General features: G+C 32.5%; 2 protein-coding genes across 8 annotated transcripts in view; one reads left to right on the forward strand and one right to left on the reverse strand.

The window, feature by feature from the left end:
* fry (Protein furry) overlaps positions 1-25,738 on the forward strand; it is a 113,464-nt gene that overhangs the window by 29,983 nt on the left and 57,743 nt on the right. The window lies entirely within an intron of this gene.
* Positions 6,689-25,738, reverse strand: part of CNMaR (CNMamide Receptor) — a 45,802-nt gene continuing 26,752 nt past the window's right edge. Inside the window, exon 7 of the mRNA XM_014238284.3 lies at positions 6,689-8,274. Within this exon, the coding sequence (XP_014093759.3) occupies positions 8,168-8,274 (107 nt within the window). The 3' untranslated portion in view covers positions 6,689-8,167. The remainder of the gene's footprint in view (positions 8,275-25,738) is intronic.

Below are 25,738 nucleotides of genomic sequence, written 5' to 3' on the forward strand. Positions count from 1 at the left end.
TGTGTTACAAAATTCGTGGAAAACTTAATATACCCTCTCCAGCGTATAAATATGTTATGTTTTAGTACGTACTGTTATTTGGTCATGAACTCTTACGACACATTTAGAGGTGTAGGCCAACACGATATTCAGCTAGTTGAATTGATGTCAAAAAGTTACAGTTTTATTGACGACTTCTTTAAATGAAATATTTCAGACCGTTTCGATCGATAGGTCATACCATTTCATATAAAAATACTGTTATAACAAGCCCTTCATTGAAGAAAACAAAGTATTATAACGGGTGATCCAAGTAGGGGTACTTTTTTTAACAGCTTTTTTTTTGACAGATCACGCGTTAGTCGTGTCAAGCTGTCATGTTATTTTTGTTCAGTATTGTTGGAATCATAGAAAGACTTACGCCAGAACAACGTTTACAAATCGTTGAACTTTATTACAAAAATTCTGTAAAGAATGTGTTTCGCGCGCTTCGCTCAACTTATGGTCAACATAATCAGGCAAATGAGCGTACTATTCGCAACACCATCACCCATCTTAAGCCCCGGCATTATTGGATAATATTCGACGTCCACGTCCAGCACGCAGTGAAGAAAATATAGCGGCCGTAGCTGAGAGTGTATACGAAGACCATGGAGAGTCGCTTCGCCGCCGTTCGCAGCAACTCGGACTGACGTATGGAGCGACTTGGCGGATTTTACGTTGAACTTAACTTAAATTGAACGCGTACAAAATAGAGCTTGTGCAAGAACTGAAGCCGCTCGACGTTCCCAAGCCACAGCGCTTCGCTTTATGGGCTCTTGAACAGTTTCAAGCAGATCCGACGTTTTCGAGCCAAATTTTGTTCAGCGATGAGCCCCATTTCTGACTCAATAAGTATGTAAACAAGCAAAATTGCCGTACCGCATCAACTAATGCATTTATTGACATTATCTTCGGTGATCAGATAATTTCACGTTTTGGGCCGGTCGATTGGCCACCAAGATCGTGCGATATCACAACGTTAGACTTTTTCCTGTGGGGATATGTAAAGTCTAAAGTCTATGCGGACAATCCCGCATCGATTCAGTCGAAATGCTCAAACGAGTAATCGAAAATTGGACTCTACGGATGGACCATCTGAGACGCAGCCGCGGCTAACATTTGGAAAACATAACCTTCAAAAAATAAAAGCCAAATAATATTCTTTCGACTGATAATAAAAATTCCCCAATTGTTTTAAATAGAGAACCTCGAAATGGATCACCCTTTATTAGACAAAAATCAACTAATTTATCTTATTGATTTAGCTTGCACATAATTGTTCTAGCAGAAGACTTACTTTAATGAATACACCATACTTACATGTGGTGACAAATTTATTATATATACACTTTTTTTTTTATATGAAAAAGTTGCTACAAGTTTTTTTAATTAAGCATTAACTTTTGTCAATTCCCAAGATACGTTTGTCCAATTAATAGTACATGCGAGGAATTCGCTAATCTTCAGCCATTCAACAAGTTCATTATTCTTGTTGCTAACCAAACCACTTACACATATACCTAGACATATGTACTTTACTTACAAGTGTTACGGTTATTCGAATCTCTTTGAGTGTATTTCGCCGGAAATTGCTCACATAAAAGAGATAAAAAGTACTCGAAGCCAAGCAGCTATGTATGAAGGCAAACATAGCCACAGCCTTGTGTAGATATGTGTGTTTAAGATTCTAAGTACTGTCTTTTTAAGGTGTCTTCCAGCAGCCAACACGCAACTAAATAATATATAATATCCATGTCGTAGTATGAAGAAACTAGAAAGAAGAAACGCTTTTCAACAAAATCAATGTCTGCTATGCAATGAGATTTCTTTCTTTCGCTGCGTACACAAGTTTTCCGGCGCTTAGAGTTTCGCTTTTATTAGTGTTTTTTTAGCGTTTTTTTTTTTTTTTTTTGGCAAATATTGAACGAACTTAAGTACTTTATAATCATAATCTTTTTATCTTCGAACTGTCATCTATAGCGAAAATGTGTGTACATTGTCGGTGGCATTATCAAATTTCATCACTTTATAAAATTAACAGCTAATAATAACTTGTTTGCACATGGCGGTGGTATACATATGTGCATATTTACACACTCTTGTATGCACAGTCCGGGTATATGTCTAACGGTGATCATATTGCGTAAATTATTCTGTCACATGCTTGTCTAATTTTTAGAAATATTGCTTTGCTTTGATTTTAAGTTTTTATGACTCAGCTAATTTTTATATTCCAGTTGTTTTCTACTTTTCTGCACATTCAAGAGCTCATAAATGAAGGAAAGTTAGGAGAAAAAAAATATTGGCAAACTATATAAATAATGTTTTTTTTCTAGCTTTCCATAATTTTCTCTTTGATGGAAACGAAAAAGCAATATTTTGACAGTATTTGCCCAGAGTTCAGCAATTCAATCTCTCAGGTGTAAAAAAAGACTATTCTGATCAACTGTCACTCACATATACAAGTATATTACGCACTAACTCTAAGACTAGTCTTTTATCTTTTCCGTTTTTCAACTCAAAAATATTACTTCCATTAACGAATTGTACCCTAAATCAATCTTTGCAGCACAGGTGAACATTTTCCCATCTCTCTGCCAATTTGTGGTTTCCATTCCAAAAGAACTGCGCCGACTTGGCGGCAAAGAATGAATCAACCCAATTTTTGATACTATTGCATCTTCTAATGTAGACCGTATTCCAGTGAGAACGTTCTGTATCGACCGCCACTGTTTTCCAAATAATTTTTAACCGGTTTTGCAACATGAGGCCGAGCGTTGCAAAATTATGCCTCGTATCTTTTTCGGCAATCGATCGCTGCAATTTGATGGGTTGTCATTTATAGTGTTCCACGTTATGGGCTTCACCCGGTTTTAGAAGCTCAACATACAGTCCTATCTGATCGCACAAATACAGAGCATTGCCTTGGCGTCATAGATATGCAGCTTTGCCCTTAATTTGTCTCGTTGACCAGGTTTCACATATGATTTTTTGCCTTACGGGTTATCGTAATGAATCTATTTGTCACTACCAGTCACAATCCAATGCAAAAGCGACTTATTTTTGTGGCGTTCAAGCAGCAAGCAGTAACCTTCAACGTGCTTAGACTAGACGTATTTCTAAGAGCTTTGCGATTTTCGTTTGTTAAAAGCTCCCACTTTGTTGTTTGTTCGTTTATTCTTGGCCAAAAACAATACTGTTACGATGCCACAGCCTCCATATTCGCTGGACATGGCTTCGTGTGACTTTTTACCACTTCCAAAAATAAATAGAACCTTAAAGGGCGGTCGTTTTACAAGATAACATAGATAAAAATCGCTGAAAGAGCTAAGGGCTATCCCAAAAATCGTGTTTGAAAAGTGTTTCGACGGTTGGAAGAAGCGCTCACATAAGTGCATAATATCGAATGAGGACTATTTTGTAAGCGACAACATTAATGTAGACGATTGAATAAATCATTTTTTAATAAAACGAAAATTCCCGTTATTTTTTTAACACACTTCGTACACACTCTTTCCAGTAATTAATGCAATTAGATAAGCGTTTTGCTTCCACATGCTAATTTTTCATCAAGCGAGCAGAGCTCAAACTCAACAAGCAGAGAAACTAATCACAAACGACCATTATTTATAGTAATAATTCTAAAATTTCTGAATTTATATATTAATGTATGAATCCTTCCGTTCCTGAGTGTAGTTGAGTGAATTCGATTCGATTTAAATGTTGTTGCTGTAATAGTGTTTTTTCCTGCTTCAGTTTTTACGTCGCTGCGCTCATATTTTTGCTTTCCGCTCCGAAATGTAGGCAACGTTTTTTTAACTGCACATTTTTGGGATATAATACACGATAAACACTACAATTGAATTAAATTACAATACAAATTTAGAAGAAATGTATTTTGTGTACATATGTATGTATGTATGTTTTTCAACGTTGCATAATTTCCAACTAAAAGCTTTACAAATGATAGCAGCTTTCCCGCTTAAATCACGACGTGGTAAAACCATCACTGAAATTCAAAGTTTCCAAAAACTCATTTGGTCGCTTATATAAATATTTATTTTTTTTATCACTGCATGATTTTTGTAAAAAAAAAAATATTGTTTGCACCTGAAAACATAAAAGGCTTGGCAATATATGGATATTAAAGTTGAATATAATTTTTATTGAATTTGCAGAAATCATTGCAAGCAACCCATCTGGTTGTTGAACACGTGTTCACACTTGCAATAAATAAAAACAAGTAAAGAAGAACTAAGTTCGGGTGTAACCGAACATTTAATACTCTTGCAACTTACAAGGATCAAAACCCGGGAAATACCTTTAGGTGTTGGCAAAACTTTATATAAAGAAATGTAGCGAAAAGGTTCATTGTTCGACGAAATGTTGAATAGGATTACAATTATTTTGAAATCTTAACTTATTTTGAAGGTCATTTTAGACACAAAAATACACTGTTGTTAAGAAAATACGCTCTCCCAATTTCATTAAAATAACAACTCCCATATTGGCCGATACATGTGGTATAAAGTCAACTGGAAGTTCGAAAATCTTTATGTTAGGTATATGGGAGCTAATCGAAGTATTGATGCGATTCGGCCCATTTTTGACACAAGGGTATATTATTATCAAAGAAACATTTGCCTAAAATTTCTTTTAGTTATTTATATATCTCACAGATTGACCAATATTTTCGGCAAAAAGTCAGCCACAGGCTCTGGGGTCCACATTGCCGGTATCTGGGGGCTTGAATAGTTATGGTCCGATTTTGACAATTTTTAGACCTTCAAGTGATACAAACTACCGTTAGCTGAACACAGCTGTTAAATGTACTCTATAGTAACATATTGCAAGAGTAAAAAAAAATCAAATAAATGGAGCATATATACTTACAAATATATTTTTGATATATTTTGTAACAATTCATGGGTGAAATAGTTGAAAAAAGTTATATATATTGTAGTATTTCTTAATTACATACTTTATTTGAAATAATGAAAAATATTTTTACACACATTTTAGAAATCTATCACGTCCGCCAATCCCAAGTTGTTTTTCATACTCCCCCTGAAGTTTTAGGTTTTGCCTTAAAAGAGGCTATATTTATACATGTTTCAAGAATAAACAGCGAAATTTTTGACTGTGCTAAAAAATGGTGCTACACAGCTGCAGTGGTTCTGGCCTTCTCCGTGGATGAAACCTAAAAATAAAACAAACCCAATCAAAAATAAGATAAAAAACTGACAAAATGGTGGCGCTTTTTTTTTAAATTTGAGTTTTATCCCAAAGTTTGGTCGCCCGTCCGATTGATTACTTAATTATTATTTTTCTATAAAAACGTGCTTTAAAAGTTATGCGCAATCAAAGTTATGCATCAAATGTACACACTGTATTCATACAGTACACCATGTCGTATGAGTAACACAGTATTTATTATTCACTTGTATAAATGCTCCGGTCATTTTATATATAACTTCAACTGCGTATTACTTTTAAAGCAACGATTTTATGGGAAAAATTAATAACACTTGGTTTTTGTAGAGCGTAAAATTGTGTATTAGATTATCACCTTTTCAAAGTTGTAGTTTCACCTGCTTAATACAATAATATAAAACAATCGCATGTTATATATAACATATAAAGAGCTTGTTTATTTTGACTAATTTTTTTTAGGGCAACAAGTGAAACTTCAGGTGTCGTCAGTAAAAACAAGCAACTTGGAAAATAACGGACACGCTAATATTATATAGTTAAATACAAACTAAATAATATAACAGATTAGCCAAATTACATATTTCATATGTCTCAACATAGCAAACATTAAATTGGTAGTGATATTTTATATAGGTATATATATATATTTTTTTTTGTATTTTATTTTACAATAACAATTTTTACGCCACTTTGCTTTTCTAATTGATACATTTTTAGCATTTCTGAAAATAAAGTTCTGATCACCAATCAAAAGCAAATCTCTCATGAGATTTTCTATCATGCGAATCTAGCTTAAATAATTTAATTTTTACACAGATATATTTTATTTTCATACCGTTATTTTGTTTTTATAATTTGCCTTGTGAACCTTAATCATTAAAATATTTGCACATTTTTACAACAATAACAAAAGCTATTTATTTACTGATATATATGATATATACTTATGCTGTCATTAGTGCCTAGCCATTTAATACAAACAATATACTATGCACAAAGCTAACGCTGTCTAGATAAATTTAAGCTGCGTAATTATACAATTATCCTTTATGTGCATTTGCATATGCACTTATACATATACACATATGTATCTGCATAAATGTTGTTTCATAATCAAACTGTTAGCTAATCACATATTGGAAATTAATGACCGGCTGCACTCCAACGTTGACTAAAATAAATATTAAATTAAATGGAGCGCTACGTACATTAGGGTGGAGCGATTTTTTTTTTTTTTTGCTAAGCCGAGGGAATTATTTGTAGATTATAAAAATAGAAAATTTTTGGGAAAAAAAATATTTTTTCACTTTTAAAAGAAAAATTCGAATTCGAAATTTACGAGTTAAACATTTTTTTGGCCAAAAAAAAAATTTTTTTTTCGCTCTACCCTATCGCTCTACCCTTCATATATTGAAATTATATGTAATTGCAAATAACTAATAAGCTTTAGATGGACTAATCATGCATTTTATTATCTCCCGGTGGGAAAGAACTGCTGGACACTAGTAAAATTACTCACTTTACTAAAATATCACTCAAAAGAACCTTGTGATAAATTAACGAGAAAAATTTAAATTTATAAATTAATGTACGTATATATAACATAGATATTTATATAATATATATTTAACATGAAAATGTGATTCTGAATTCCTTAGAGAAATTTATGATGTTCAACTTGATAGCTTCATAAATCTGTAATTTGCCGTCCCCAAATTTAGGTGCTATAACGTGCGCCCTATCTTCTGACGTTTTCTAATTTTATAGAAGTTCATGTTATATAATATATGACTTAATGAAGGATAATTATTGAAGCTGTTAAAATAGCATATTTACATTTTTTTTCTCATCTTTATCTTCTTTTCTATTCGCTTTTCTGCTCTCAGCTGCTAAGTTCTAAGTTCTCCTAAAATCAAAAGGTCAAATTTCTTAGCAGAAGCGTCGCGTTATTCCGGAATTTTTTATTTAACTGGCTTCACCAATTTTCATAGAAATGAGGATTTTTGGCAGTCTTTGGACGGTTTTGCTCCTATTTAGGGGTGAGCATAAGACTCACAATACTGTATGAAATCCTCAGATGAAAATTAAGTCATATTGATTCGTTTGTTTTTCCATTTTCTTTAGATTTACATTTTAACTTGACAACAGTATGAGTTTGAGTATTTAGAAAGTTACTTATAGGCAAGTCTTGGGGTAGGTTAGAGGTCGTAGGATTTATTCAAAATCATTGGATCGCACTTGGACAAATATTTGTCGTTTGTGTTACCTAAAAACTTCTTAAAGCGTATCACCGCATAGATCGACACAGCGCTTTGAGTTAACCAAAAACTTATTAAGGCGGTTAATATCAATCCCAGCGACTTCATTACTTTTTCCAAAGATGTGTCTATCAAGAGATTTCAATCTCAGTCTGGTAAAAGCCGGGCAATAGAAAAGAAAGTGACAATAATAATAACTTCAAATTTTCCGAGAAAATATCAAATAAATGTACATTCAATATAATGCAAAACAGAAAAAATAGATTTTTGCCAATTCACATGTGTGTATAACCTCTTAAATAGTTACTTAACCATTAAAAAGTCGATGTTCTTACAAAATCCTTATTTTTAATTTAAAATTTAAAGTTACCAGCTGTGCTCAAACATTTTATTCTATAAATTACAAATACCTTACAAATTATGCCACAACTGACAGTTAATGACAGCTTGAAGTAATATGCTAGATGTGTGTTAAATATACAGTTATGCTTGTAGTATTTGATAAAAAAAATATTTGTTTACTCTCACTACATCGTGCGATTTCCAAGCAACAATTGCACATTCACAAAAAAGTTTGCAATTTAAATTCAGTTTTATTTACACGTCGAACGTATAAAATATTACGACTAAAAAATGAGTGTGATTCGACAACAACCAGGCGCACAGCTGATCGATTATTTGAGTGGCCGAAGTTCGTGTGCTTCCATCCAGTTTTTCGTCGACATGGCACGTCGTCGTTGGGACGCGCTGGTGGCGCCGCTGTTGCGACAGTACTCGGACACTGTAAATGAGAAAATTTTAACATAACGAGAATTAGTTGTGGTTGTATGTATGCGTAACTGAGTAACTTTTTCGGAGTGTGTCTGTGTGTGTGTACTAACAAGCCTTTTCATATTTGCATTTACAACAATTGCAATATTTTCTGTTGGTTTCGAAAATGATTGACGCTTCGCAATAGCATGGTGAGATGACTAATTGCATTTGTCCAATGAAAACTAAGTACAGTTATATACAGTAACATGTGGACGGTGTTTGTGTGGTGTTTACCATGAAATGCAAATTTTGCTTAAGCTCTGTAAGTTTTTGTGAATGATTTGATGGGATAATATGCAGACTAACCATCGGAAATATATATGAATGTATGTGTGCGTATAATATTGAAGAGTATATGGATGTGTTCACAATCATCTGTGGTATAACGCGTTAAGCTGAGTTAAGAAATAACGGAGTTATTTTTTGAGTTATGGTTGCTACTACTCTTACATTTAATTACAAACCCTAGCCTAATATAAATCACTAGCTGGATCATAACAGAAAAAAAGTGCCTTCTTGTTTAAAGAAGCTTTACTTATTCCATCTGTTTCTCAACAACACCCGTGACCCAACTTTTTTAACTCATCTATTGTAAAAATTACGTACGACGGCGGAGCTGTAGACTGGTGCGTTGTTATGGTAATAACTCCCTTTTCAAATTGCATTCTAATATTTCGGCACAGTAAAGCGACCGTTTTGTATTGTGACCGTATTCCCCTACTCCAGGTAGTCGATGCAAAAGTGCTACCTTGTGGATTTCAGAAAATGGTGATTATCACTTTTGCGACCGGTAGAACAGGCCTCGCTTTCTTCGGAGCAAGTTCGCTAGTTAAAGTCGACGGTAACGAAAATACGTAAAAATTGCTTCGCATTGTGCTTAAACAGAGTCATACACTGCCGTGAAATGATCTCACGGTTTCGCTTGTTGTTCCCGCGGCATCCCTTCCGCCGACAGCCTTCTCATACCCAAATTACATTCAGTATATGACCCAAATGGTTGCGGTTGCTGTAGCGGAAGACATACCGCAAATATTTTTGAGGAATACTGCCCAGTTGGCACTGCTTGACCGGATAAAGATCCAGATCCGTTCCCGTTACTCAGACCCGATTATCGTGGTAGAGAATGATCACACTATCTTTTGAAATACTTTCTATCTTTACTATCTCGCGCACCTTTAATAGGCGGTCACCAAGACGATATTGTGAACTCATTGTCTTTTTATCCTCATGACAACCGTTTTCGGGGTACTTGGGCGTGACATCTTCCGAAGTACGCCCACTTTGAAGCTCGTTAACCTTTTTTTTATGGTAGCCCTTGAAAGAGAAGAGTAACCGTACAGATCAACCACGCGTTCTTTGTTAGAATTGATTCCCTTTCTAATTCGAAAATGGAACCACCGTCCGATATTACTTTTTACGTTTTTCTAACATATACAAAAGTGTATAGATCTTAGTGGAGAATAATTTGTAAAACAATGAAGCAATTTTCGAAGCTTAGTATTTGTTAAAATTTTATCTGAGTAAAAGTCTTCTTAAGGGAATATGATTGCTGATTTATGGTAACGTTTGTCCACGTTGCGTCACAAACTCTATTTTTTATGACAAGCCATCAAATTATAGTGTTTATGAAACTCTGAGTGCAATATGACATTTTTTATGTCCAAGTGAAATGTCAAAACTCAATGTCAACTTTGAGTTCAACTTTTGCTGCAGTAAAATCAAACTATTTTTATACTCTCGCATCCTGTTGCTACAGGATCACATTAGGGAGGGGCATCTGCAGCTAAATTTTTTTTAAAAAAGTAGGCGTGATCCCGCCTCTAATAGGTTTAATGTGCATATCTCCTAAACCGCTAATGTTAGAATAACAAAATTAACTGGAAGCAAATTTTTTTAGAACCTCTACCTACAGTGTGAAAATAGTTGAAATCGAGTGGCAACTCCGCCCACTCCCCATATAACGGTACTGTTAAAAACTACTAAAAGCGCGATAAATCAAGCACTAAACACGCCAGAGACATTAAATTTTATCTCTGGGAGAGTATGAGATGACTTTATAGGAACCGCGTTCAAAATTAGACAGTGGGCGTGGCACAGCCCACTTTTAGGTGAAAACCCATATCTTGGGATCTGGTTAACCGATTTCAACCAAATTCGGTGCATAACGTTCTTTTCTTATTTCTATGTTATAGTGCGAAAATGGGCGAAACCGGACTACAACCACGCCTATTTCCCATATAACACCATTTTCAATTCCCTCTGATTCTTTCACTTTCCACTGTGCATATCAAGCAACAATGATTATATCGGGATAAAACTTTGCGTGAATAATACGTTTAAAGTATGCCACCTTGTGACCAAAAATTGTCTAAATCGAACCAAAACTGTTCAAGCCCCTAAGTACTAAATATGTGGACCCCAGTGCCTATAGTAGACCTTCTACCGAAAATATCAGTCAATCCACAAAGAAATCTCAAACGAGTATACCATTTGACTTTGCGAGAGTATAAAATGTTCGGTTACATCCGAACTTAGCCCTTCCTTACTTGTTTTTATATTATTTTTAGTGATATCTTCATAAACACCACAAAAGTGATTTTTAGCTTTACGTAAAAATTTAAGTAGTGTGTAACACTTTTTTTCTCGACCGCGCTTATCTGACCACATTTCAAAGGTTAATGAATCTATTCAGTACAGGCTTTGTTTACGAAGTCGTATTGAACCAAAAAGCAATTTAAAAAGTTTTCTTCATTTTTCAAAAGCTTATTAAATTCCCTGAATTCACACTTGTGCTTAAATTATTATACATATGTACATATTTTGATGTAGTGCGTACAGTTGCCTTAATGGAAAGTTTGAAGTGTTTGCCATAGCCATTGGAATAGCAGCATCAAGTTACATACTTAAAATGTTCCGCATAAATAGATATGTGATGAATGTGTCACTTGTCTCAAAAAGGTTTGAGTGAGTGGGTGTCGTCATTGTGTATGGTAGATACATCACAAAAAAGCAATAAATAAAAATCTCCAAAAATCTTATGACGACAACCGGAAACTGTCAAACAAAAAATAATTATAAATTCAAAAGAATTAGGGGGGTGGCTGGAATAAAATAAGTTAAGTAAAGAATATAGTTGACATTTTTCCAAATTGCTGGGTAGGCGGCTGTCTCGTCAGAGCTGACGTGTATATACACAATAGTACCCTGCGACAAAAGTAAGGTATGAAAAGTGCAAATAGGTGTGAGTTGATTTATATATTTTAGTCACTTTAATTAGAATATAAAGCTCAGCGAAATATGCCTGCTTTCGAGGCAGGTTACCGACGAAAATTTCCTAATATTTATTATTAAGATTATCTTATTTTGTATAACACAAAACTAATATGCATTTTTATTACCTATTTAGACTTCGCCTCCTTTGTCTCGAAATTAAGTTATAAAAAGGAAAAGGTGAAGTTAAAAAGACTCCGTCTTGTAACTTAGATTTTCAGCGTCTACGCAGTAAGTTTCCACTTAACCACTTAATATCTGTCACGTTTCATTCAAATCCCTACAGGGAATCTCCGCACACACCTACATTTACAAGTCTATGCAACTTATTACATCATTTTGGAACTATGTACGAGTACGTGATTAGAATTCGTTGTTTTGTATTTCCGCACACACCCTCTAATAACAAGCAATCTGTTGATGGCTCGCTTATTAACTTTTTGTGTAAATAAGTGTGTCTGTATCAATATTGCCAGTTTTTATGGCGACATGCAAATGTTGTGACAAACATAAATGTCTCTCGTGAATAGTCAAATTATTAAATTTATAATTTTATCATATTCACGGAAGATCGCTCTTATGCCATATTATTAAAATTATAAAATATGTCAGTTACAAAAGCAATTTTTGTTGTTGCATAGTTTCGTGTCACCAATGACGTGGAACAGTATTAATTAAAAAATACTTCTATGTTTTAATTATCTAGCTGTTTATAGGCAAATTTCTCTCACATTCGGCGGTTTCCAACTTTTCTATTAACTGCCAGCTGATTGACTTTTACACAACATTAATTATTTTAGCGCATATACGAGTAAATAAATGATAATTATGAGAACCAGACCTCAAAATGCATCACCAGGCAGCGATTCTGAATAACCGATAAATTATATGCTTAACTAATTTTGTAGCTGTATGTCATGTGGATGCTTAAATTTGATGGAGTTTGGTATGGTAATTAAACAAAAAATTGGTTCTTAGAGATTAGTTGGAAAAAAATTTGTAATATAGAAAATATCATATTAATATTATAATAATAATATTATCATCATTTAAAATTTGCTGAGGACAAATACTTAGGGATTCAGGCTGTGTGAAGATGGAGGATATCACATGGTAACCACGACACACACACCATATGAGTATAACGGCTATGTTGAAAGCTACTAAAAGCGCACATTATATTTTGTAGCCAAAGTGGTGTTTAGCGGCTTTTAGAAATCCATGTAAAAATTGGAAAGGGGACCATCGTATATCGCATATACTTTTTCCCTTCAAAGCAACATTTCGAAAGAGATAATTAAAATGATGTTAAGAACTTATTTAAGAAAGTGCTGAAAATTTTGTATCCTTATAATTAGTTAGAAAGTCCTACATTGACGGTGCTCTGCCCAATAATTATACCTTGAAGGAAGTTAATTTACCAAAACTATAATTTCTTTGATATTTTTTGCGGAAGTGTCCCACCAAACCATTACAGCAGCTGGATGGACCACGTTGAACCGATGAAATACATTTTTTTTTGCTGTTTTCGAAGTTTTTGCGTAGATTTTGTCGTATTGAATATTAATCAATTCTGAAACAAGTGAAATTGTTAATTCTGTAAAAAGCATACTTTCATATATGTTGGCCGCGTGCCACTAAAGATGCCGCTTGCACTTGCTTCAACCGCGTTGTCAGACGAGGACTGATGGTAGGCTTTCATGTGGAGATCATCCTGAATATGTCTTGATCGATATCAAGATATATCAAGTCGATATATTCATTTATTTTGACATAATTTTCTATTTTCTAAGGGGATTTCTGCGAATGTGTTCGCGTACAGTTTTTATGGCTGAATTGTTTCAAACCACTTGATGACGACTCCTTGTTTTTCTGTCATCAACTGTAAACGTTTGAAAAAAAAAACGATCAATAGTGCGATATGTAAACATTCTCGAAATATTAAGTTTTTTGAAAAGGTCATAACTTTCACATGCGCTCTTTCATACTTATGTAAACCAATCAGCGCAATACAATTTTCTTTTACTCTCTACTCCATTGGTTACAAGCGAAATCAAACATTGTGTTGATTATTAATACGAGTGGACATCGCACACAAATTATAATTAAAAAGAACGGCACTTTTATTTGCGAATTAATTCCCGTTCTATGCATTGCAAATTTATGGCAAGATTAAGTGTATACAATAAAATAAAATATACAAAACAATGGTGCGCGTCTGTGGTGAAATCTTAAATTGTGCCCAGATGTAGGCAACGTTTTCTTTATGTTTTTATTAACTGCAACACATTTACGTTTAGTTTTCAAATTATAAGTAATTTAATAATGCTTATAAAAAAAGTCTAAAATTATTAATTTAAAGGTTTAAGGTAAAAAAACAAAAATAACAAATATTCTTACATTGCATACTTTTATTCATCTTGGCATATATTGCCGTAGAAAATTACATTTCTAAACATATTTATTATGCATGCTCGTATATTCAAATATTTGGTCTCATGTATACAATATTGGCAATTTGTCTGCTTGACTGAGTAATTGATTGATTATCCGGAAAACTGAGAAAGCCTATATCGTATAACGATAATTATTTGCGTCGAGAATCAATCATTTTTTAGAAAGTTGCCAGGCAACAAAATTAATAAAAGACGCATGCAAATAGAGACGACGTGTACGTGAGAAATGATTGCATACTTTTGGTAGCGAGGAGAAAATATTTACATATTTATAATGTGCAGTTGTCGAATTTGTGTTATTTTGGTAAAATAAGATGTCCAATTTACACATGAAAATAGATTTTTGGTATTTGTTTATGTAATTGTCTTATTATTATACAAGAAATATTGAATTTGCACAAATTAAAGCATTAAGCCGATTTCATAACTATAGAAATATTAGCTTTATTTCTTTAATCGACAATGCTAGCTGAGTGCATGGGGTAAGCCCTGGATTATTTGGGCTTCGCTTGAGCAGCTTTAAATTGTATGAATGTGCACGGAAGGATAATCATTCGGTTAACCAGAAATGGCTGAATATTACTGATAAAACAGATTATTTGATATTGGCATTACAAGAAATTAAGAAAGGTACTAAAATTAACCGTATTTTTTTCGAAATTAGCTTAATATGAGTCCAAATTTTGCGAGTGCTTTTTAAACTTTATAACTTTTCATACGAGTTACTCCTCAACAATATATTCTGTTCCTTTTTTTGTTTTAAGGAAACAGAATTTTCAAAAATTAAAGCATGAGTTATTTTTTTTCTAACGTCAAGCCTCTGTTTGGTGAAAACTTGTTCGTCAAACGTCGATAAACGAATTATGAATGTTTTTTCCTGGAGCTTTGTATCAATCTGCTTAATTCACTCTGGCCGTTAGGATTTTGACTCAAAGAAAATGCCTTTATAATGTTTGATCGGCTGCCATTCTGGCCTTTAGAAGCCACAGAAAATTTCAATGCTTCTCTCAGTCGTAACTAGTGTGGAAATAAGAATATAATATTCCAGTTAAATCTTGCGTCATATCTTGAATGTTTTCTGAGTTCCGATAGGGAATTCTCGAAATTAGAGACAGTCGAGTTCGACCCTCATGTAAGCACTGCTGCGATTGCCGATAAGCTAAACATTGCACAAAAAACCGTTTGGAACCATTTAAATTAGTCTAGATACAAAAAGGAAGCCCGGATTGGCGCTCACGAAGGTTTTGCTATGTATTTATTAGTTGCGCCTCTACAGCCAAATTCTAAATTATTTAGCACTGTACAGTCAACAATTGGACTGTCGGAAGTTAGCAATTGCCCAGAAGCGGTCAGTTTTGGTCAAAAGAAGAGCATTCGATCAAAATGGGGCATTTTTGATCGAAATCGGATCATTCGAACTATGCTAAATAAAACCTTCAATTTAATCCCAAACTAATTGATTTATTTTTACTAAATCTTGTATCTATTTATTGTGTCTCTTATCCTTTCCCTGATCTGCCTTTACCTATAGCGAACTCCTACCGAAGTATTACCAGCAAAATCTATCAATTAATTTTCAGCTGCCAATATAAATGCGTTCAGACTGAAAAAATAAATACATTAAACGACCTAACATGCTGAGAGCAACCTATTTAAAATACATTACTGTTACCATTTCTCCGACAAAAATTTAATTATGCGTAAAATCATTAGATTTTATGTGACACGTAGACTGCGGTGCTAAAGTGTTTACAAAGACACGGCTCATCCGTGCGAAAAAATGAAAGAAATGAAAATTGCGTAGAGAGAAGGTAAAAGAGACAAGAGAAAGAGAGATCGAATAGAATATGCGTGTAAGCATGTGCTTGTGTGTTATTTGCTTGAGAGTCCTGAATTTAATACGAGGTTAAGTTGCGGCATTCAAGTGGCATATAAATTTGCCCTTAACATCCCCAACTGATTTCCGCTGCCTTAAATACCGTTTATAATGATGATTGATTTTCGTTCCTTTTGCTATGCAAAATAAAACAAAAATAAAGAATAAATCTGAAGTGCCAACAAAGTTGCCGTTTCCTTCCTTCCAACGAAATGCAAAAATCTTGCAGTAATATCGCCGTGTGGAAAATTAATATTTGCCTACTTCAAAAAAATTGTTGAAAACCCTTTGGGCGGACATCGAATAAACACCCTTCAAAAGGTCAAATAAACATTGCGTTGCTGCTCGAAAACGTACAGTAAATATCTTATAATAAATGTTTATATTATATTATTTTGAAGTACAAACAACACAAAAAGCTGTAGAATTTTTAAATTATTCTCGGAAAGCTGAACTTATGTGTAGTCAGATATATCCATTTAAACGATAATTGGGTCTATATTACCGGAAGAGACCCCAATTTATATCTAGCCAAGGGCATAAATTACTAATGGCGGGCTCATATTGAATTGTTGAACTAATCCCTACCGTTAGTTTTCCACGTTTACAGTAGATCGACAGTATAATGAAAACCGTACCGATTTGACTTGATTCATTTTTAGTTTGTGTCTTCTAATATTACTAATGCCATATTTGTTACCTCTTAAAAAAAAACTTTGTAAGAGGGTTGCCAAATGTTTTAAATTTGCAATTAAAATTAATACTAATAACGAATATTCCATGTGGTATTATACCAATATGGGTATTGAACTGTTTGAACTGTAGAGAGTTGAGAAGATTTAAATTTAAATTTAAAACACATAAAATATTATAAAAGCAAATTTAAGAATGACTTTATTTTTAAAAATTGCCACCCTTTTGAAAATATTTTTAACGAAAGTTGCCACGTGTTCAAAATTTTTAATTAAAACATGATAAATTAACCAATATACTGAAAAGTTCTAAATTTCAAATAATTTTGAGGAAGGCTGCTATATGTTTATTATTATTATTTTAAATTGAATTTTTAAAATGCATAAAATATGACGAAAAGTACATCAAAATAAGCAAATTTAAGGAAGATTTCTGATTTAATTTAAAAAAAGTTTGTATAAAAAGAAAAAAAAGGTTGCCACATGTTTGAAAAGGCTTATTAAAAACAAAAAGACCAAACCAAAAATGCAGATATCAAACTAGTGAATTTAAAATTAACGACAATTAATTGTCTAATTTTGAGCAAAGTTGCCACCTGTTTCAATTTGTTGATTCTCATTTTATCGTTTATCATCATCAAATGAAAAGGGCGAGGGTTTAAAAATTTATATTTACCACTATATTTTTGACCAGTGTTACCATATGCCATGCATAAAAATATGTAAATATGTGGAAGTCAAAATTTAGTATCTATATTTTCAACTGCTCAGCTTTAGTTGCAATGAATATAATGCAAAAGCTATATACTTGTATGTATGTATGTATGAAAGAAAGAATATAACCACCTTTTTCGTTGTAATTTGCCGTCTTTGTTCCTCTTATATTTACATAAATTTCATTATTTGTTCTGTTTTGTCTGAAGATTTTCTTGTTTTTACTAACGGTAATAATTTTTGTAATGTGTACCATATTTATATGTGTCTATATACCATACGTACATATGTACGTATGTGATTGAGTAAATTTAATTTGTCTGTTCGTTGGCTTTGTTTACTTTTATAGCTTAAACTAAACACTGCCTAGCTGTTTTAAAGGCGTGTCCAAAGGAATGGGCTCATTGCCGAAAAATACAGGATTTCACGTTTAACATGGTCTTTACGTTTTATGTACGACGGAAACATTTGTAAACATAAAATATTTAATTATCCCATTTTTTCTGGGTGTTTTTTATTTGCTTTCTTTGTTTCTGCTTCGTAAACTCAAACCACGGTACTAGCCCTCGCGCCATGTGATTTACCCACACACAAATGGTCTTAGTAAAGGGCTCCATTTGTGAATGACAAGAGACCGACGCTTTAAATACATTTACCAAATCACAAATTAACATGAATATGTAGAAAATGAAAAACAAATATTTAATTAACTTTAAAAAAAACAAACACCAATTACTGGTAGAACGGAACCTTCTACACACACATTCACAAAAACGTTGTAGTATCACCGCTTTATAATTAAGAATGATTGCTTTGCCTGGTCGATTAAGTCTCTTAATTTGATGTTGATTTTTGGAAACGATACTCTAACCAAAAATATATTTTCGAGTAATGAAACTAATTATTTGATAATAAGATTTAAAACCCTCGTCACATTCGTCGATAATATTTTTTCTTTTTAAATTTAGGTAACATATTATATTTTCATTTATGTTTCTTGCTTGCCAAGAGAAGTATCCAAGATCTTTACTTAACTGTAGTGTGAGCTCAAAGCTTTCTGATAACATTTCTTGTCATTTATGTTTTAATATCTATGAAATTCTCGTTGGGTTGACAAAATTAAATATTGCAAATTATCAGCTTGGAGGTTGTTTTTGAATGTTGAACAAAAGTAAAATCTTCTAGCGCATTTTCAAAGTATATAATTATTTAGTAATTTCTCATCATGCTAAACTAATCTTGTAATATTGTATATATTTTCTCAATTTTATTTAACTAATCTGTTTTTAAATAAGTGGTAACTTTTTACAAAAATTTCCCTGCCTTAACCATTCTTAAAGCTACTTAATTTGATTAGAAAATTAAATATTTCATTATCATTTTAATTGTACAATCAATTTTAAACATGTGGGAACCAATAATTTTGAAAACATTCTCCACTTTAAGCCTTTGTAAATCTTGTCAGTTTGTTACCTATATTGTGGATCTTTCTAACCTAATGAGTTTTTTGTTGCTGATTTTTAAACAGGTTGCAGCATTTAAAAAAAAATTTCCTACCTTAACCTCACCTAAACCGATTTAACTTGAAGTCAATTTTTATCATTATCATTTTTTTTTATACAAATCAAAAAATTTGAAACAGGTGACAATAATTTTATTAAATATTATCAACTGTAAGTTCTTTTAAATTTCTACAATTTGTTACCCGTATTGTGCTGTTTATTTTATTTGTGAGGTTTTTTAGTCGTTTTTAGTTGCATGAATACTCACAACTGCTGGTGGCAACCCTTCTCGCCAAATAAAATGCCTGACGGAAATTATTCTTGCCTGTTTGTGTTTAATGCCCACATTGTTCAATAAATTTTGTTTATCTTAAAAAGTTAAAAAGTTGGCAACCCTTCACGAAAAAAGTTTCAACTCTACGCTTATTTAAATCATTTTTATTAGATATCCCTATTGCAATAATTCGAATATGGTTCTTATAGGATCTGCATATGTAATTTCACTTCTTAAACTAGTGGCAACAATGCCAAAAAATGCTATCTTGTTTTATACCAGTGGCAACTCTTTTCAAAAAATTTCTCCTACAGAAACCTCTTTTAAACCTGTTTATTTTGTAGTTAATATTATATTATTTCATTATCAAACAAGAAACTGTAAACAGGTGGCAACTATTTAGAAACTTTTTTACTTTAAACCCTTTTCAACCTCTTGAGTTTGATATCCATATTATGGTGTTTCTTTAATATATGAGATTTTTTTTGTATTCTTTTATTTACAAACTGGTGGCAACCTTTCGCAAAAATATGTCTAACAAAAATTAATTTTTGCCAGTTTGAGTTTGATGCCCATATTGCTATATATATTCGTAAGTAATTTTTTAATTGCATTGCATAAAAATTTCAAGAGTCTGGCAACCCTTTACAAAATTTTTTTCAATTATAAACGTATTTAAATCAGTTTAATGGGATAAGCATGTTCTAATCATTCAAATATCGTTCTTATTTTATGTAAATTCAGTTTTTAAACCAGAAGAAAATATTTTTAACTAGCAAAATTTCAGTGTGTAATGTGCTTTATCTTACTTTTTTTTTGGTCTAAACTTTTTAAAACATGTGGCAACTTAACCACTTTTTTATTGTAAACTGTTTGACGTGCAACTCTAAAATAATCGTTGAAAACGGCGCAGCCTCTACTGAACTCAAAACAAGCGTGATGAAAATACGTTTGTAACACAATTTCGTTGCAGTCTACCAATTCTACTTTACCACCGTGGCTGAAAAGTTAAATATCAAAAACTTGTTGAACATCTAACTTAATCTCTTTTGCGCACAACAGTACGTGTGAGTTCAACTGTGTTAAAAGTGATATCACTCATACGCCCTGTTGTGCATGTGGAGAATTTCTGGTATATTATATTAATGTAATGCTTAGAAAAGGGATGGACATTAGAATAACTTTCATTTATTTACAACTTTGAATTCCATAATAAAATTTAATGAGATTTTGCGGTTCTTTTTGTTAACATACCATAGTAGGTTTTTCGACTCGTTAAAATCTTAAAGTTGCAAGCTTTGGAATTATACAAAACTGTTTTAAAGCTTTACATCTTCATAAATCATTGTTGCTATGGAGAGCATTTTGTGGCGGTTTTCATAACCAAAATTTAGGTTTCAATTGTCTATATTTGGACAGTTCTGAAAACAATAAGGAAGGAAAATAACCAAATATTAAAGTTTTCCTCCACTGTGCCTTCACTTCACTGCTGTGAATATGTTGTGTCAGCGTAAATCGCACACATACATATACATATCGAGTTTCGTTTTCGGAGCTGTTGGCAAAACATATTTCTTACCATGTTTGCATTGCTTGTAAATTCAAATGCGATTTTGTAATTATCTTCCGAAATTCGAGTACAATTCCCAGCGCATGTATACAAATTTACATACGTCCGCGTGCGTGGAAAATCAAATTGCGTGCCGTTAGTTTCCGGCAACGACAGGCACAGGTGCTTTGTGTTTGTGAGCTTTGACCGCTTTTAGCCCAGCTTAAGAACGCTAACTTGTGTCGATTCTTTGAACTATATACACACCTGCTCAAAATAATAGTTACACAATACTTTTTCAACTAAAACTTTATTTAAATATTAAGAAAAACGCAAACGTAATTTTTTTTCTCAAATATTAAAAAGCAAAATAAAATGAAATTAATTTTTAAATAAAGCAAAAACCAAAAAAATAAATGTAGATCCAAAATCATTACATAGCTAAAATCAACTTGCTCAAAATAATATGTACACTTTTAATAAGACATTTATTATTATGTAAAAAACCAATTATGATAAACATGTTTTGTTGTATATTTATTATTACTTAGTTAATAGCCAGTATATACACCATTATTCTGGATTACTTTGTATATTCTTTTGGGCATACTATTAATTAAAGTCTGAATTTCTTTAGGTATAGGTTAGGTACCAAGTTTTTTGGTTGCGCTCCTACAAGTATAACTGGTCCTTTTAAGAGAAAATTTGATTCGCCAATTTTATTTTTTAGTTCTGCCCATAGGTTTTCTATTGAATTTAAATCCGGCGATTGGCTTGGCCACTTCAACACGTTAACATTATTGTCTTGAAAATATTTCTTACCAGTTTGAAGTCGTTAACTTGCTGGCATATCCAACCCAATGGTAAGTTTTCTTCAGCATAAGGTAGCCTGACATTTTTAAGTAGACCCTTTTACTCCGCCGCTGTCATTTTGTTAGCTATCCGGTCCCATGCCAAAAAAAAAAACATTCACAAACTATGACGTTTCCACCTCCATGCTTCACGGTTAGTTTTGTAAAAAAAATTACTTCAAATATCTGTAGCATTTTAAGGTTTAATGAAAAAAAACTTTGGTAAGGCTTTCAAGATGGTTTCAGAAATATAAACTTGAAAAGTTGAATAAAATTAACTTTGTTTTCACGAACAAATAAATTCACTTATGTGTAACTATTATATTGAGCAAACTTTTTTTGTGAGTATTCACACAAAACTGACATGAACTCGGAATTAACTCGGAGATTCACAATCTTCATTGTGTAAGAAAGGGCGGTACCATAATCTATTAATTAAACTACCACCATAAAATATTTCATACAGCACACAAAAAGTTTGATAGTGTAGCTATTATTTTGAGTAGGTGTGTATATATTGTACATAACTAAATATGTATATACATGGTTTTGTCTAATATTTGTTACTAAACAAGCACATTAAGCCGTAAAGTCCTCATATAATTATTAATAATTAATATTGATCTCTACCGGTCAAATTTAGGAAGAAATACTTCGCTCCCATAGTTAAGATGTTATGACAATTTGCATTGGATACTTAATTTAATGATGATTTTATAGAATACCTCTGAGAAAATCCGTCTCCTACTCTATCTATCTATTTTTCATATCAGTGCCCTGTAAACAAATAAATTGTAAATTAAAAAACCCGTTTCGAAAGGTGTTCGTTGGAGTATCCACCCTTCATATTTCATTTCTATTTTATTCGATTTATGTGTGAACTGTGATGGGTTGGTGGTCTCTCATAGAAAAGTTTTCAGCTGAGTTTTTTAAAATGTACAATTCATTTTTAGACTGCTCTATCTAACGAGGATAATTCAGAAGGTATTTCCGAAATATTTCTGAAATTGGTGTAAACATTTTTAAAACTATGCTCTAAACCTATACATTTGTAACCTGAGGTATTCGGCAAGATAAATTTCTTTTCAAGAGAGGTAGCTACAGCTCATATCTTGCGAAGCTAAAGGCTTGTTCGAACCATAAATAGAATATAAGATATATTTCGATCTCAGAGATTTAAACTAAGCTTTAAATTTGAGCCAAATAGTTACCATTCCTTTAATTTTTGAACATCTCGAGCACAACTTACAACTTCAAACCTTTAGAAATATACCACCCAATGATCGAAACGGGGAAAAGGCTATAAATAAACACAAAGAATGTTCTTACATGAATTATGTGCATACCTTTTCGTATTACCAAAAAATCATAATTTTTGTAATTTAAAGTAATCCTTCGAATTATATAAGAGGATTATTGGTTAAAGCCTCAGAATTTAAAATAAAATAAGTAATTAATAGATAAATTCTTCAACGCATTTTTGTTCGTTGCATGAACAATATGTAATAGTCAAGGGATAACAATAAAACAATGGCTAAGCGGCCGCGTTCTCACTTTTGCGGTAGCTCAGGTCGTAAGCGTGAAGGAGTTAAGGTCAATCCGAATACGAGCATTTACGTTCGAATCCTAAAATTCATAAAACTTAAATTTTATTTAATTTTTTTTTTTAATTTATAAATTATAATCTTAACATATCCCAATTCAGTTACTTCAATAGCATATTTTACTCACTGAAATGAATCGAATATTCCAGGAAAATATGTTCATATATATGTATGTTTAGGTTTATTGAATATTCCTTTATTGATGCGTATTTATATAAATATGAAAATCACACACACATTCATAAGTACACGTGCACTGACGCTTGCTTCTCCTTGCCCCGCAGAAACAATGACTTTTTCTTCACTTTTTGTGTTTTGCGAGAACAGCTAGAACGAAGCAAGTTGAACGAACGCAAGCAAGGAGGTGCACTGCCACATTATTATTTCAGATATTTTTTTATTAATCGAATTTATTTGAAAAACATTTAAATTATTATGAATTCATGGGTATTTATATTTTTACATAACTATTATTAAATCACGAAATTAAAAACATTAATGCATCAGTCCTCAGTTGAAACGCCTCTGTGTATGGTGGCAAGCTAACGAAATAACGGCGAGTTCGCGCGGACATTGTGTTCTTAAAAAAAAAAGAAATGTCGACTTTGTCGACAAACATATATATACATATTGACATCGAATTGTAGGAATAGTCGCGGAGTTGACAATATTTGTTTCAATTGCCAATATTGCGACAATGTTGTCACTTTTGCCTTCCTGTAGTGCTTTGCCATTGAAAATTGACTTATGCTCTTTTGAAGTACAGCGATTTTCGATTTTACTGCATTTTCATGCCATTGAATTTAGATAAAATCGGCTAAACCGAAAATCAATGAAATTATGATATAAAATAAACGAGCATAATCACCATATGGAGTGTGCTTAGAAATAATAGAAGTAATGAGGGATTTCGTATAAATGTCAATTTAATATAAATTTTATAATATAAAGTAAATGAAAATAATATTTCAAGTCGCTAATAGGCCATGTTGTCAATTCTCCTTTCTGAAAAGACAATTTCTTTTATTTCTGATTTTGAGCAGCGTCGTGAGAAAGCAACATGCAAATGCGAGGGAATGGATGATACAAATTGTAAAATTGAAATTTTGGCTGGTTTGTTCATTTTCACTGAAACCATCTATTGCAATTCCATTGCATTCATTTTATTTAAACTTCATTTTTTGCATTTGACTTCCATATGAATCCAAAATGTGGTTGACCAGGCGCACCGAACAAATAGCGCGGCGCAGAGTTATGAACGAACGCACTTTGCTTTGTAGCAGACGCACGTTCCTTATGCATGAATTTGTTTCGTTGTAATATGAAATATTTAGAAAATATGGCGCGAGTTTGCTTTAATATTATTGGTCGATGATGGTGCGTCTACGTCTTTTTTTTGCCACTTGCATGAATGTTTGATTTTTTACCAAAGGCATATTGAGGGACATACATATATACATATGTGTACATACATGAAAATATATTTGGACATGTGATTGAAGTAAAGGCAATTTCGAGAATATTCGCATACAAATTGTTCATTTGAGAGATGTACATGACGATAGCTGTTTGAGTACACACATTAAACTCATAAATAGAGATGTTGCCTGTGGTGCTGCTAGTATAGCAGAATTCTTTATTGCAACATTAATAATTTTTCCTAAGTTCCAATCCTATCACAGTTATTTTTTCATGCGCATGTCAAAGAACAGCTGTGCATATGTATGTATGTATGTATATACATTTTGTTTGGGACCCTGATAGCGCGTTTTCGATGTTTCCTCATAGTAATTGACATTTTAGAACAGCAGGCGCAAATGTGCCTTCTCTATTCATTAACATTCTCTGCCACAATTGACTACGAACACTATTAGTGTTCGAACGTCCATTATGGTTTCTGCGATAGATATAGACTTGGTTTCAAAATTCTAGTGTCTCAGTTGCTGAATGATAAACCACAAGTTGGTAAGAGATATTTAAAACTGCATCAAAAGTCTCCCAAGGCTGCCACCCGCTACCCGCCAAAATCAAAAATCTTTCACAATTCATTACTATAAGTTATATTTTATTTCGAGCTTTCATTTTTAAGCTTTTGAAAACAGTTCAACTCTTATATAAACTACTTATCACTTTCATAATTTATATAATCCGACTGAGCATGGTTTATTTCAACATTTAAAATATTAAAAGAATTCTGTTAAATCCTCATTAAATTACGAAAAATGGAATATATACGTTTTGAGCTTTAAGTGATTTTAGTGTGCTTTTCATAAAAAAATGCTGTTTACTGCCAGAAGCACAATAAATACAATTAAAATATCTGCAATGTATACATGAAACCATAAAGAGACTCCGATACTGTTTTTGATAACTTAAATAAATGAATTCGATGTAAATACTCTTTAAAAAGAGTTCCAGTAAAACTAGTTTAAGATATTTACATATAATAGAATGTGTGCTTTTAATTTGTCAATTTATTTCTGTTATAAAAATTATGAAATTTTCACTTCCGGCAATTTCACTTAAATATCTATTCAACTTGCCAACATATATGTACATTAGGGTGCCCGCTATTCCCCAAGTTAATTTGTGTTTTTTTTTTGTGTAAATGCCGCACTGAAGTTTTAGTTTTTGCTTTAAAAAA

Source organism: Bactrocera oleae, chromosome 6, assembly GCF_042242935.1.
Source record: "Bactrocera oleae isolate idBacOlea1 chromosome 6, idBacOlea1, whole genome shotgun sequence".
Classification (NCBI taxonomy): Eukaryota; Metazoa; Arthropoda; class Insecta; order Diptera; family Tephritidae; genus Bactrocera; species Bactrocera oleae.